The 13,090-nt window shown below is 45.2% G+C and overlaps 1 protein-coding gene and 1 long non-coding RNA gene across 2 annotated transcripts in view; both read right to left on the bottom strand.

Moving 5' to 3' along the window:
• LOC145362544 (uncharacterized) overlaps positions 1–13,090 on the bottom strand; it is a 538,269-nt gene that overhangs the window by 354,244 nt on the left and 170,935 nt on the right. The window lies entirely within an intron of this gene.
• Positions 5,120–8,202, bottom strand: LOC145362333 (putative G-protein coupled receptor 139). Its single transcript, XM_080218407.1, has 2 exons — positions 7,959–8,202; positions 5,120–6,018 (listed from the first exon to the last, which is right to left on the bottom strand). The coding sequence occupies exons 1-2, from the start codon at positions 8,200–8,202 to the stop codon at positions 5,120–5,122; spliced, it is 1,143 nt and encodes a 380-aa protein (XP_080074533.1).

Below are 13,090 nucleotides of genomic sequence, written 5' to 3'. Positions count from 1 at the left end.
TTCGCCCTCTTTATTCTTTGCTTAAGTTTTGTTTTACTTTCTTGTATTTCATAATTGTTTTGTGTCTTCCTAGGTTAGAAAAAATCTTTTTTTTTTCACTTTAACGAGGCTCATAATTTCTCTCGTTTTACAATGTTCCCGAAATTTGCCATACCTACCCTTCATCCTCATTGGAATGTGCCAGTCCGGAATTCCTATCAACTTGCACTTGAAAGCCTCCCACGTGCCAGATGTTGATTTGCCCTCAAATATTTGCCCCAATCTACATTCTTCAGTTTCTGCCTAATATTGTTATAATTAGTCATCCCCCAGTTTAGTGTCTTCACTTGAGTATTACACTTACCTTTCTCTGTCCGTGCCTTAACGCTTACTGAGTTGTGCTCTCTGTTCCCCAACTGCTCCCCCACTGAAATGTCGACCACCTGTCCAGGCTGATTCCTTGTTTCCAGGTCAAGTTCAGCCGCTTCCCTAGTTGGATTACCTATATAATGTTTCGGGAAGCCCTCCTGGATGCTCCTTACAAACTCTGCCCCATCCACACACTCAGCACAAAATGAATCCCCGTCAATTTTGAGGAAATTAACTCTCCCACCACAATAACTCTGTTACTTTTCCATCTTGCCAAATTCTCATTCATATCTCTTTCTCAATCTGCCGCAGGTTGTTGGGAGGCCAATAGAAAATGCCGAATCTTGTCAGTACACCCTTCCTATTCCTGTACTCTACACATACTGCCTCGCTGTATAAGCCATGCGAAGTACATTGGGTGCAGTCCTCCTGCAGTACTGCTGCAATATTCTCCTTACCAGTCTTGAAAATGTCCCTCCCCTGTTACATCACTCTCTATCCTGCTTGAATCATTTGTATCCTTGTACGTTAAGCTGTCATTCCTCTCCTTTCCTTAACCAAGTCTCTGTAATTGCAGCAACATCACAGTTTCAAGAACAAATCCAATCTCCAAGTCCATCAGCCTTACCTGTTACACTTTTTGTATTGAAACAAATGCACTTCAGCCTGCCGGACCCGCTTTAATTAGGAGCCACACTATTTCTGCTCTTTCTCTGAGTCTTACTGGCCCTGTTCTCTAGTTCCACTTCAGCTAATTCACCTTTGCTTTATTCCCCTCTCCCTGGTAGATTTCCTTCCCTAAAGGACATCAGTGAAAGAAATTGGTCCTTTCGACAATCAAATATGGTTTTATGGTCATCACTAGATTTTTATTTCCAGACAATTTTTATTTAATTCAAGTTCCATCAGCTGCATTGAGCGGATTCGTACCTAGAACATTAACAACATGAGGAATCCTTCCTGAAGTTATGACATCAGTAGGAGCTACTCAGAAAATTTCCTCAGTTTTCCTTCCAAGAACTTACTCACGAATCAGCTGCTTCTGTTGGTTCCAAGTCACTTTCTGAACTGTAATGTCTGATAGACACCTACCCAACTGGACATGGCAGTATGGACCGGGGAGTAAGGGACACAAGACACAGCAACACCTCTCCACCCACTTCCCTAAACTCCCACACTTTCCCCAACTCTCAGCGTTTCACTCTCTGCAACTTACAGTCTGTGGAGATCCTTTAATAGGCAGATTTCACACGCCTCAGTTCCGAAGTTCATACTTGGTCATGCCCAAATCATTAATCAATTTTAAGTTATTACACCCCTCCCCCTCTAGGTCTGAGCAACCGCCGAGTGCTGACCGGCTTGGAAGCCTTTCTTTGAAATTTCAATGCTGGGTCTGGTTCCTCCTGCTCAGCCTCGGAAGTGAGTGGGGTTCAGCAGACCGGAGCTCGCCCCTTCCACCACGAGCGTTGTGGCCCGAGTTACCTTTATCGGGAGACAATGTAGCCGAGAGGCTAAACCCGCCCTGTCCATTTCAGACTCCGAGTTTCTTACTGGTGGAGATGGAGAGCAGGAGCCGGAGTATCTGGAATTCTTTCCAAAGTTCCGGGTGTGCCGGGAATTGATTTTCCCTGCATGTCTTGGGGTTTCATAGTTTAGAAGAATGAGGGGAGACCTCATTGAGACAAATAAGAATGGTTTAGAAGAATGTGGGGAGATCTCATTGAGACATATAAGATGATGAATGGGATGGATAGGATAGAGGTGGAGAGACTCTTCCCGCTCAGAAAGGACCGTAGGACTAGATGGAACAACCTCAAGACAAACGGGGGGCGGTTTAGAACGGAGTTGAGGAGGAACTTCTTCACTCAAAGGGTGGTGAATCTCTGGAATTCCCTGCCCGTTGAAGTGGTGGAGGCTGAGTCGCTAAATATATTTAAGATGCGGGTTGATAGGTTTTTGATAGGCAAGGGGATTAAGGGTTATGGGGAGAGGGCGGGAATGTGGAACTGAGACACGACAGATCAGCCATGATCTTATTGAATTGCGGGGCAGGCTCGAGGGGCTAGATGGCCTACTCCTGCTTCTATTTCTTATGTTCTTATGGTTTGTAGATGTTTGAAACATTCCCATCGATGGTATCTCCCAAGCGGACTTGATAGGAATCTGGCCCTGTTCCTGACCTGAACGTGCCTCATAACCAGCGTATCCATTGCCATGATTCTTAACTAATAGCCTAACAACTGCCTTTAAGTGCCGGTCCCAGTTGATGGAAACGTCACTGGGTGTCAGCTCCCACCCTCGGAGGATCAGACTTAACTTTGGGAAGAGTGATCATGAGCAACTCTGCTTGGGCTATTCCATTTGTTGAAGAGGGGAGGGGACTGGTGATTGGGAGGGGGTGGGGGGGGGTGTTGTCCTGTAACTGAAGCTGTATCTTGATAGTTTGGTGTCAAAGGAGGCTGTGGGACGGTTTTTTGAACCTGTTCTTACTGTTTGTGCCGCTCTTTCTGCCAGACCGTTGGATGATGGGGAATATGGACACTGTCCTAAAGTGTTAAACCCTGTTCAACTTCATGCAATGCACAAATTCCTGGCTCATGAAGGGTGGACCATTTTCAGAAACCAACAGCTGCGGGATCCCGAGTGTCAAGAAAGAGGAGTGAGGTTTCTCCACTCTTGTCCTTGTGTTTGATGATCTCACCCTCTGTATGGCCATCCATTGTGAATCAGCATCTACCATTATCAGGAACATAGACCCCATGAACGGTCCGGCACTGTCCATGTGCAGCCACGTCTACGGCCGTTCCAGCCATTCCCAAGTGTGAAGAGTAGTGACTGGTGACATTCGTCCCTTGTTGACATTGCTAACACTGACCCACGACCAAATACCTGTATTCATACCTGGCCACAGATGCGGCAATTTGGAGGTTATTCAGTTTGTCACTCCTGAGTGGCCACGAGTACCGCGAGAATGAGATGGTGAACCTTGGCTCAAGATGACACTCTTGAACCCCATAGGCGTATGCCATCTTCCACAGTCAGCCTGCCACTCCAATATGGGTGCAATTCAGGCTGTAACGGCCTTTTGGTTTCTCCCATCAGCGCTCGCTGCTTCAGTTTATTCAGGACTGGGTAATTTTGTATCCAAAGCCAAATATTATTGGCTGCCACTGGAAGAGTTTTGAAAAAGTTCATGATTACAGTCTCTTCCACTGGGGATATGACCAGTGTCTGTTAATTGGAGCCAACTCAAGGCATCTTCCTTTGCAAATCTGATGCCTAGTTGCCCATGTTCAGAGGGCAATGAAGTGTCAACCACATTGCTGTGGCCCTTCCCTGGGACATTGATAAATACAGTAAAAAGTCTGACAACACCAGGTTTAAGTCCAACCGATTTATTTGATCGTAAATTGACTAGATTTCGAGGTTACCGTCTTCGTCAGGTGAATGGAGAGTTCTGGCGACAAACATTCACCTGACAAAGAGGGTAACCTCGAAAGCTAGTGAATTTACTATCAAATAAATCGATTGGACTTAAACCTGGTGTTGTCAGAATTTTACTGTGTTTACCCCAGTCCAACGCCGGAATATCCACATCATGACATTGATAAACCAGATGGGTCTTTCTGAAAATGGACAATGTTTTTATGGTCACTCATGAATTCTAAACTCCGGATATATTTACTCAAGTTCCACCATCTGCGGTGACGTGATCAGAACCCGTGTGCCCAGAACATTAGCTGAGTTCCTGCATTAATGCTCAAGTGATAAAACCTACAGTCCATCACATCCACACCAGAGTGTACACATGCTGAATTCCAGTTACCCAGACACACCATATTATGCATGTCTGCAGGGCTCCCGGATTGGACAGCATTAACTGCCTCAATCAGGGAGCTCATATTCCAAAGCTCCACTTGATGGTTATCGTTGAAGTCCTTAGATATACCTCTCTACCTCTTTCTATGTTTCTTGTGGCTCTCTCTCTGTCACTCTTTCTCTATGTCTCTCTGTGCCTCTGTCTCTCTCGATGTTTCACTCTGTCTTTTGCCATCTCTCCGCCTCTCCCCCACTCTCCCTCTGTCTCTCCTGCCCCCCACCCCCAGTGTCACTCTCCTACTCCCACTCCCTGTCCCTCTTTAATTTATTTGTCTCTCTGCCCCCCCCCCCCCCCCACCCAGCTCACTCTGACTTTTGCTCTTGCTTTGTCCATTGTGCTTTTTCAGTCCCACTCTTTCCCATTCACTCCTGCTCTGTGTCTCGATATCTCTGTTTCTATCTGTCTCTGGCTATTTCCTTCTGCATCACTTTTTGTCTCCCGTTCCCCCCCACCCCCCGCCCTTGTCTCCCTCTCCCTCTCGTATTACAAACTCCAGTCTGTCTTCCTCTATTTCCCTTTCTCATTCCCTGTATATCTCTCTCGCCATTTTCCTCATAATTTCTGTCTTTCTCATTCCCTGTTTATCTCTCTCGCCATTTTCCTCACTATTTCTGTCTTTCACATTCTGTGAGACTCTGTCTTTGTCTCTCTTCTATCTCTCTGTCTCCCTGTTTATTTTCCTGTACCTGTTAGAAACTCTTTCAAATTCTTTGCTCTCCAAGTATTTGTGCCTTTCCCTCTCTCTGCCACTCTCTGTCTAATAATCTCAATGTTGCTAACATTGCCACTCTATCTATCTGTCACTCTTTCTATCTCTGTGAGGCTGTTTGGTGATTTACAGTTTGAATGCCCAATAGGAAGAATCAGAGGTCTTGTTGTTGTCATTTCCTCTCAGGCTGTATTGAGTTGAAAAATTGCAGTAAGGGGATATTTCAGTAGATTTTTTAGCTGCTGCCTGAACTGAGTTTGTGTCACAGCATAAATAGCAGTATTTGTACAGCAACTTGTGAGTTGCAGCATGAAGCCCAATTCCATAACATAAAAGTCTAATCTAAAATTCAACCCCAAATCATACATGCGATTCCATACTGAATAAAACATGAATGTTGACCATAAGATAATGAAATTGGCTGAGATAACAAATAGGAAAATGATGGATTTCCTTCGACTCTCCAACTCTGGGTCTCTTGGCTTCTCACCGCTGCGGTGAGCCCGGAGTCTCCTGCGGGCTCTGCTGCTCACTAAAATGTGTCTGACGGTGAGAGCATTCAGCAGCAGAATCAGGACGAATGGGACACACGGGTTTAGAATGTAATGGAGGAACTCGATTGTTCCCCAGGCCAGAGATTCTATGGCATCGCCTGTAAAGTGACAAAACCAGGGGAGGTTCTGCAGCCGATATGTATTTAGTAACATAAAATACCAGATAATGTTCTTTAAACAGCTCAGCACTGTCACTGTTCCCAGAACCACAGACGCCGATTTCTCAGTGCAATATTTACTTCTCAGCTTGGGGCAGCAAATGGCCACAAATCGATCAAAGGTGAAAGTGACGGTGAACCAGACAGAACAGTCAGTGGCTGCATAAAGCAGGACAGCGTGGATGTTACACACGGGGAACGACTGTAGGAAATAAAAGTGTTCCCAATAAACAATGGGAATGTGTCTCAATATCAGGTCGAGGATAATGACCAGCAGATCCCCCACTGACATGGCAACCAGGTAACGAGTGACACATTTGGACAGACCACAGTTTCTGCTCCTCAGTGTCACAATTGTGATTATGTTCACTGTCAGGAAGGAAATACAGAATAAAATTAGATATGATTCAATGGAAGGAATTGCCATTTAGACTTACGATGGTTTTTTTTTGAAAAGTACATTATCACAACAATTGGAATACATTTTTTAAGCCAGCACGTCTTTTGGAGTGTGAGGGGAAAGTAGAGCATCTGGAGTAAACCTGTACAGACACAGAGAGAATGTACAAACTCAACACAGACAATGACCCAAAACTGGAACTGAACCCAGGTTCCTGATGCTGTGAGACAGCAGTACTAACCACTATGCCACTGTACTGCTCCTTGGTAGTGACACAAAGTTAACATTTGGGAAAGAGTTTTCCAGGGAGTCCTCGACATTGTTCCTCACTCAGCTACAGGTAAATATCCCCTCTGCCTGTGAAGGATTTGGAGGGTAAGAAGGATGAGGCAGTAAACCCTAACAGAAGATGCGGAGTGGAGTCCTGTAGGTGGTAATCTGTTGTCTCTCAGACAGCTCACTGACAACTCCCACAACAGAGCTGGTACCAAACAGTATTGGTTTGACCCTTTCCTCTGGACAATACTAACAGTTGGCAGAGGGAGATCCTGATGCCCTGAAGCACAGAATCTCTATTAGATTCACATCTCCATGAGTCCTCTCTTGGCAGGAATGTTGTCAATATATGCACCAGGGAAAAACTCAAACAAAGGCCAGTAGCAAAGGAAAAGCCAAGCAAGCTGCCTAATGACTCTCATCCTGTGACTCCGACATCCAATATTATGAAATGCATGAAAAGGTTAGTCATGGCATGAATCAGTTCCGGCTTCCCAGATTTCCCGGATCCACTACGGTTCACTACATCCACAACCGGTCCAAAATCCCATCTCTCTGACACTACAGTCAACCCTGTAACACCGACTCATGTTTTTCGACGACAGCTCAGCCATTAACACCATTATTCCTATGCATGTGTCTGTGTGTGTGTGTGGGTGTGTGTGGGTGTGTTGTGTTTGACCACCAGAGCACCTGATGAGTGTTCTTAAGTGTATGTTATTCCGGAGCCTTACAACAATTTTGGCTTCTGAATTTGTGTGTGAGTGGGAGTAAGTGCCTAAATCTGATTGCTTCTATTAATATATGTATGTTTGTGTTTCTGTGACTCCAGGAAAGTTTGTGGTTGTACAGGGGACAGTGTTGTTGCCTCATAGCACTAGGCTCCCTGGTTCAATTTCAGGCTTGGCTACTCTCTGTGCAGAGTCTACTCGTTCTCACTGTGTCTGCGTGGGTTTCCTCCAGGTGCTCCGGTCTCCTCCCAAAATCTGAAAGTTGTGCTGGTTTGATGCATTGGCCGTGCTAAATTCTCCCTCAGTGTACCTGAACAGGGGCCGGAGTGTGGCGGCTCAGGGAATTTTACAGCAACTTCATTGCAGTGTTAATGTTTGCATACTTGTGACATTGATGAATGAATTTCAATATGAAATATTTTTTCTCTTGAGATCCTGCTGTGCAAACATGATCAATAAAATGCATTCTGCAGCCCGGTGACTGGGTGGGCAATTGGCAGTGAGCTGGCGTTACATGCAGATGGTAAAAAACGATTCTGCTTTATATTTTTCTCACAAAGGATTAGTGTTAGGTCACATGTCTATGGATAGTCACAGCACACAGAAGACACCCTAGCCCATAGGCCCTGAGACAATTGTCAGCGGCTGAAAGAATTAATAACAGGATATAGGGATTCAACAGAAACAACAAGAGCAGCAAACCCAGTACAGTAAATGACAAGGAAATCAATACAGTTAAACAGCCTTTCTAGAATTAGGAACTGGGGACAGAACTTTACAGCCTCACTTTTCCGAAAACTGCAAAATCCTACCCATGTTCAACAGACCTTCCCATGCTCTGACCCTTGCCTGCTCCGATTCCAGTGGCAGTCGGACTGGTACAATTCCAGACAGGGACTTACTCGGAACTCCAACAATCGCCAAGATGGGATAGTAAACGAACTGAATCACCATCAGTAGACTTTCAATCCGAAAAGCTAATGGCATCCTCCAGTTATCTAAGGTAAACAAATAAATCCAATAGTCTAAACTGTTGTCCATGGCTGGAAACTTCCAATCCATTGTTCCCAGATTCCGATCAATTGTTAGAACATTCTGGGTCATTGTCCCGAGATTCTGATCCACTGTTGGAACATTCTGGGCCATTGCTCCCAGATTCTGATCTCTCCTCTCGCTCCCTCTCTCTCCACAGCCGCTGATCGCTGTTAGTGTTGGAGTTGTCGCTCCCGCTGACTCAATGGGACAACACACTGAACGGAATCCTTTATTATTAGAAGGGGGAAATCCCTCCAGGCACACTAATCAGATCCATGGAGACTCACATCAGTTACAGTCACTAAACAAACAGCTTCATCTCACCCTGTTCAATCCAACACTTTTTACACGCAAAGAAGAGAATTTACAGCCTAGATGGGGTGTTGAGGTTCAGGGAAGTATGGGAAGTTGGAAATAATGGAGAGGCAGACATGACAGTGCAGAAGGAGGCCATATGGCCCATTGAGTCTGCACCGAGTCTCCGACAGACCATCCTACCCGCATTGGAATGATCATAGTATATGTTTTCTTTTTAAGATCAATGTAAAGGTTTAAGTGTGGAGACCTGAACGCACCTCTCAATGCACACATATTATTGGTTTCGAGATAATTTACTTTAGCATTAACATAAACCTATTTATTTTATATCAGGATATGCCCCTAAATATTACCGTAAGGATAATATACATCATTGAACTTTTTGCCATTCATCGCCTCCAATAAATTCGTGACGTGATTAATTAAGCGCTAAAATCATTCATGATTTTTTTTCCAGGCTTTAGAGTAAGAACAAAGAAAATTACAGCACAGAAACAGGCCCGTTTGGCCCGCGAAGCCTGCACTGACCATGCTGCGTCAACTGAACTAAAATCCTCCCCCTTCCAGGGTCCATATTCCTCCGTTCCCAACCTATTCATGTAGTTGTCAAGACGCCTCTTAAAAGTCACTACCGTATCCGCTTTCACTACTTCCCCCGGCAATGAGTTACAGGCACCCACCACTATTTTTGTAAAAAAAAATCTGCCTCGTAATCTCCTTTAAACCTTGACCGTCGCACCTTGAACCTGTGCCACCGAGTAAATGACTCTTCCACTCTGGGGAAAAAAAAGCTACTGACTATCCACTCTGTCCACCCCTCTCATAATCGTGTAGACTTCTATCAGGTCACCCCTCAACCTCCGTCATTCCAGTGAAGTCAAATAACGATTTTCCACCTCTCCGCCCAAGTCTCCAATCGATCCTGATCTTGCTGTATCCTCTTATGGTCCTCACCGCTATCTGCAAATCCATCAACTTTTGTATCATCCACAAACTTGCAACCGTTGTGTCATACATAATGTTGCAAAGAGCAAAGTTCTCAGCTCTGATCCTGAGGAATGCCACTTGTCATAACCATCATTCAGAAAAAACAACCTCCCACTGCTACACTCTGTCTTCTTTGACCAAGCCAGTTTTGTATCGACATTGCCAGCTCACCTCTGATCCCATGTGATTTCATGTTCTGCATTAGTCTGCTAAGAGGGATCTTGTCAAAGACCTTACTGAAGTCCATGTAGATAACATCCACTACCTTCTCCTCGTTAATCATCTTCCTCGAAAACACTCGATCAAGTTAGTGAGACACGATCTCCCCTTCACAAAACCATGTTGCCTCTCACTAATACGTCCACTTACTTCCAAATGGGAACAGATCCTTCTCGAAGAATCCTCTTCAATAACTTTCCTACCGTTGATGTAGGGCTCATGGCCTGCAATTAACTGGATTGTCCTTGCCACTTGAAGCATAGACAGCAAAGTCACTAGCGACTGCATTGTGATGGCACAGTAGTTAATAGTGTTGCCTCACAGTGCCAGGGACCAGATTTTGAGTGCTGGCCTTGTTCACTGTGTGGAGTTTGTGTGTCCTCCCCTGTGTCATCATGGGTTTCCTCCAGGTGTTCCAGTTTCCTCCCACATTCCAAAAGACCAGCTCGTTAAGGTGCATTTGCCATGCTAAATTCTCCATCAGTTTTGCCCAAACAGGCGCCAGAATGTGGCGACACGTGGATTTCCTCAGTAACTTCATTACAGTGTTAATATAAGCAGATTTGTGACATTACTAAATAAACTAAACTCCTCGTCTCCATCCAAGCCAAAAATATATTCCAATAACCTCAATATGAGTTAGGGAGGAAATGGCCGAGTGGTGTTATCACTTGACTATTAATTGAAAAACTCACTTCATGTCTGGTGGATCATTGGGTCGAATCCCACTACAGCAGATGGTAGAACTCGAACTGAAGGAACGTTACAGTCTATTGCTATCAGAATCTGAGGCATTGCTGTCTATTCTTCTCAGGTTTTTATCCAATATTGGAACATCGTAGCGTATTGATCTCAGATTATGATCCAGAATTGTAACATTGCAGTCTATTGTCCTCCAGTGCTGTGGAATTTTTGTTATGAAGTGAAGTTGAATAGACTGGGGAATCCGCCGCCCTTTCCTATTCTGGCCTACACATCACTCCAAATCCTCATCACTATTCTTATTTCATAATTATCCTGTAAAAGGCAATTATTATTATAAAAGGCAATTATCCAGGCAAAAGGCGGGGGATTATAGGCCGGTTAGTCTAACGTCTGTGGTAGGTAAAATGTTAGAATCTGTCATTAAGGAGGAAATTGCGAGGCATCTTGAAGGGAATTGCTTGATAGAGCAGACGCAGCACGGTTTCATCAAAGGGAAGTCGTGTCTGACAAATGTACTGGAGTTCTATGAGGATGTATCTAGGGCGGTGGATAGAGGAGAGCCGGTGGATGTGGTCTTTCTAGATTTTCAGAAGGCGTTTGACAAAGTACCTCACAAGAGGTTATTGCAGAAGGTCGAGGGACATGGAGTTGGGGGTAGGGTGTTAGCGTGGATAGAGGATTGGTTGTCAAATAGGAGGCAGAGAGTGGGGGTCAACGGGTGCTATTCGGATTGGCGGATGGTGACTAGTGGAGTGCCCCAGGGGTCGGTGCTGGGGCCTCAGCTATTTACCATTTATATAGATGATCTGGAGGAGGGAACCGAGTGTAAAGTGTCGCAATTTGCTGATGACACCAAGATTGGGGGAACGGCAAATTGTGCGGAGGGTGTGGAGAGTCTGCAGAAGGATCTAGATAGGCTGGGCGAATGGGCCAGGAAATGGCAAATGGAATTGAATGTTGGCAAGTGTGAGGTGGTCCACTTTGGTAGGAAGAATGGTAGGAAGGACTATTACTTACGTGGCAAAAAACTGCTGCAGGCGACGGTGCAGAGGGGCCTCGGGGTCCTTGCGCATGAGTCGCAAAAACCCAGCTTGCAGGTGCAGCAGGTGGTCAGGAAGGCGAATGGGATGCTGGCCTTCATAGCGAAGGGGATTGAATAGAAAAGTAGGGAGGTCTTGCTGCAGCTGTATAGGGCATTGGTGAGGCCGCAGCTGGAGGACTGTGTGCAGTTTTGGGCGCCGCACCTGCGCAAAGATATTTTGGCCTTGGAGGGAGTGCAGAGGAGGTCTACTAGGCTGATGCCGGAGTTGAGGGGGCTGAGCTATGAGGAGAGGCTGAATAAATTAGGCTTGTACTCGTCAGAGTTGAGAAGAATGAGGGGAGATCTCATTGAGACGTATAAGATGATGAATGGGATGGATAGGATAGAGGTGGAGAGACTCTTCCCGCTCAAAAAGGACAGTAGGACTAGGGGGCACAGCCTCAAGATAAAAGGGGGGCGGTTTAGAACGGACTTGAGGAGGAACTTCTTCACTCAAAGGGTGGTGAATCTCTGGAATTCTCTGCCCGTTGAAGTGGTGGAGGCTGCCTCGCTAAATATTTTTAAGACGCGGGTTGATGGGTTTTTGATAAGAGAGGGGATTAAGGGTTATGGGGAGAAAGCGGGAAAGTGGAACTGAGCAGCGACAGATCAGCCATGATCTTATTGAATGGCGGGGCAGGCTCGAAGGGCTAGATGGCCTACTCCTGCTCCTATTTCTTATGTTCTTAAAAGGGTTAAGCAAGCCATTGAGTTGATTGGTAACTCGACACAAGCTACAGATGCTGGCCCAGCCAGCGACATCACGTCCATGAATGAATGAAAATAAAAATATTCATTCACATTGTGTTTGCTTTCTTATGGAAAATGATGACACATCTGGTGTATTATTATTATTTAAAATGGGTTTCCTTTACTTATTAACCTTACCTAACCAGTGGTTGGGGTGATGTCTCACAGCACCAGGGACCTGGGCTCGATTCCTGGCTTGAGTCACTATCTGTTCAGAGACGACATGTTCTTTCCGCGTCTGGGTGGGCTTCCCCCGGCTGTTACGATTTCCTCCCAAATTCCAAAGATGTGCGGATTGGTCATGCAAAGTTACCCCTTAGTGTCAGGGGGATTAGCGAGGGTAAGTGCGTAGGGTTATGGAGATAGGGCATGGGTTGGTTTGTGTTCAGTGCAGACTAGAATCGCCTCCATCTTCACTGAAGGATTCTATGATATTCCCTATGTTATTAAGGCAGGTGTGGTTCAGAACGGGAAAACTGATCAACCTTTACCCAAAGACAAGACATTGCACATATTACAAATGCCATCTCACAACAGAACATTTTGTGAAACTGAGGGAAATGGAGAGCATGTTTCATTTCGGTGGTCTTTTATTAGGAAGAATTCAGATATTTAGTTTTTTTCTAACCAGTGCAGAGTCAGGGAAAAGACAGAGGGAGAGGAAGAAAGAACAAATGGTCTTGTGATAAAAGGGAAGGCTGGAGTTTTTTTTTTATTTGACAAAGGGAATGATGCTAAGAGACAATGAGGAATCTCACAACACCTGGTTAATGCCCAAAAGGTTTATTTGGAATCACGAACTTTTGGAGCGTTGCTCCATCCTCAGGTGAGTGGAGAACTGGGTTTACAAACACGGCATATATATACTATAAACAAACACAGATGCAAATGCAAATAAGTAGTTGGAATGCGGGTCTCTACAGGTTATTAATTCTTTAG

Source organism: Carcharhinus amblyrhynchos, unplaced genomic scaffold (assembly GCF_965287045.1).
Source record: "Carcharhinus amblyrhynchos unplaced genomic scaffold, sCarAmb.v2.hapA scaffold_38, whole genome shotgun sequence".
NCBI classification, from domain to species: Eukaryota; Metazoa; Chordata; class Chondrichthyes; order Carcharhiniformes; family Carcharhinidae; genus Carcharhinus; species Carcharhinus amblyrhynchos.
The sequence above is the reverse complement of the archived record's forward strand: the minus strand, read 5'-3'. Positions and strand labels throughout refer to the sequence as shown.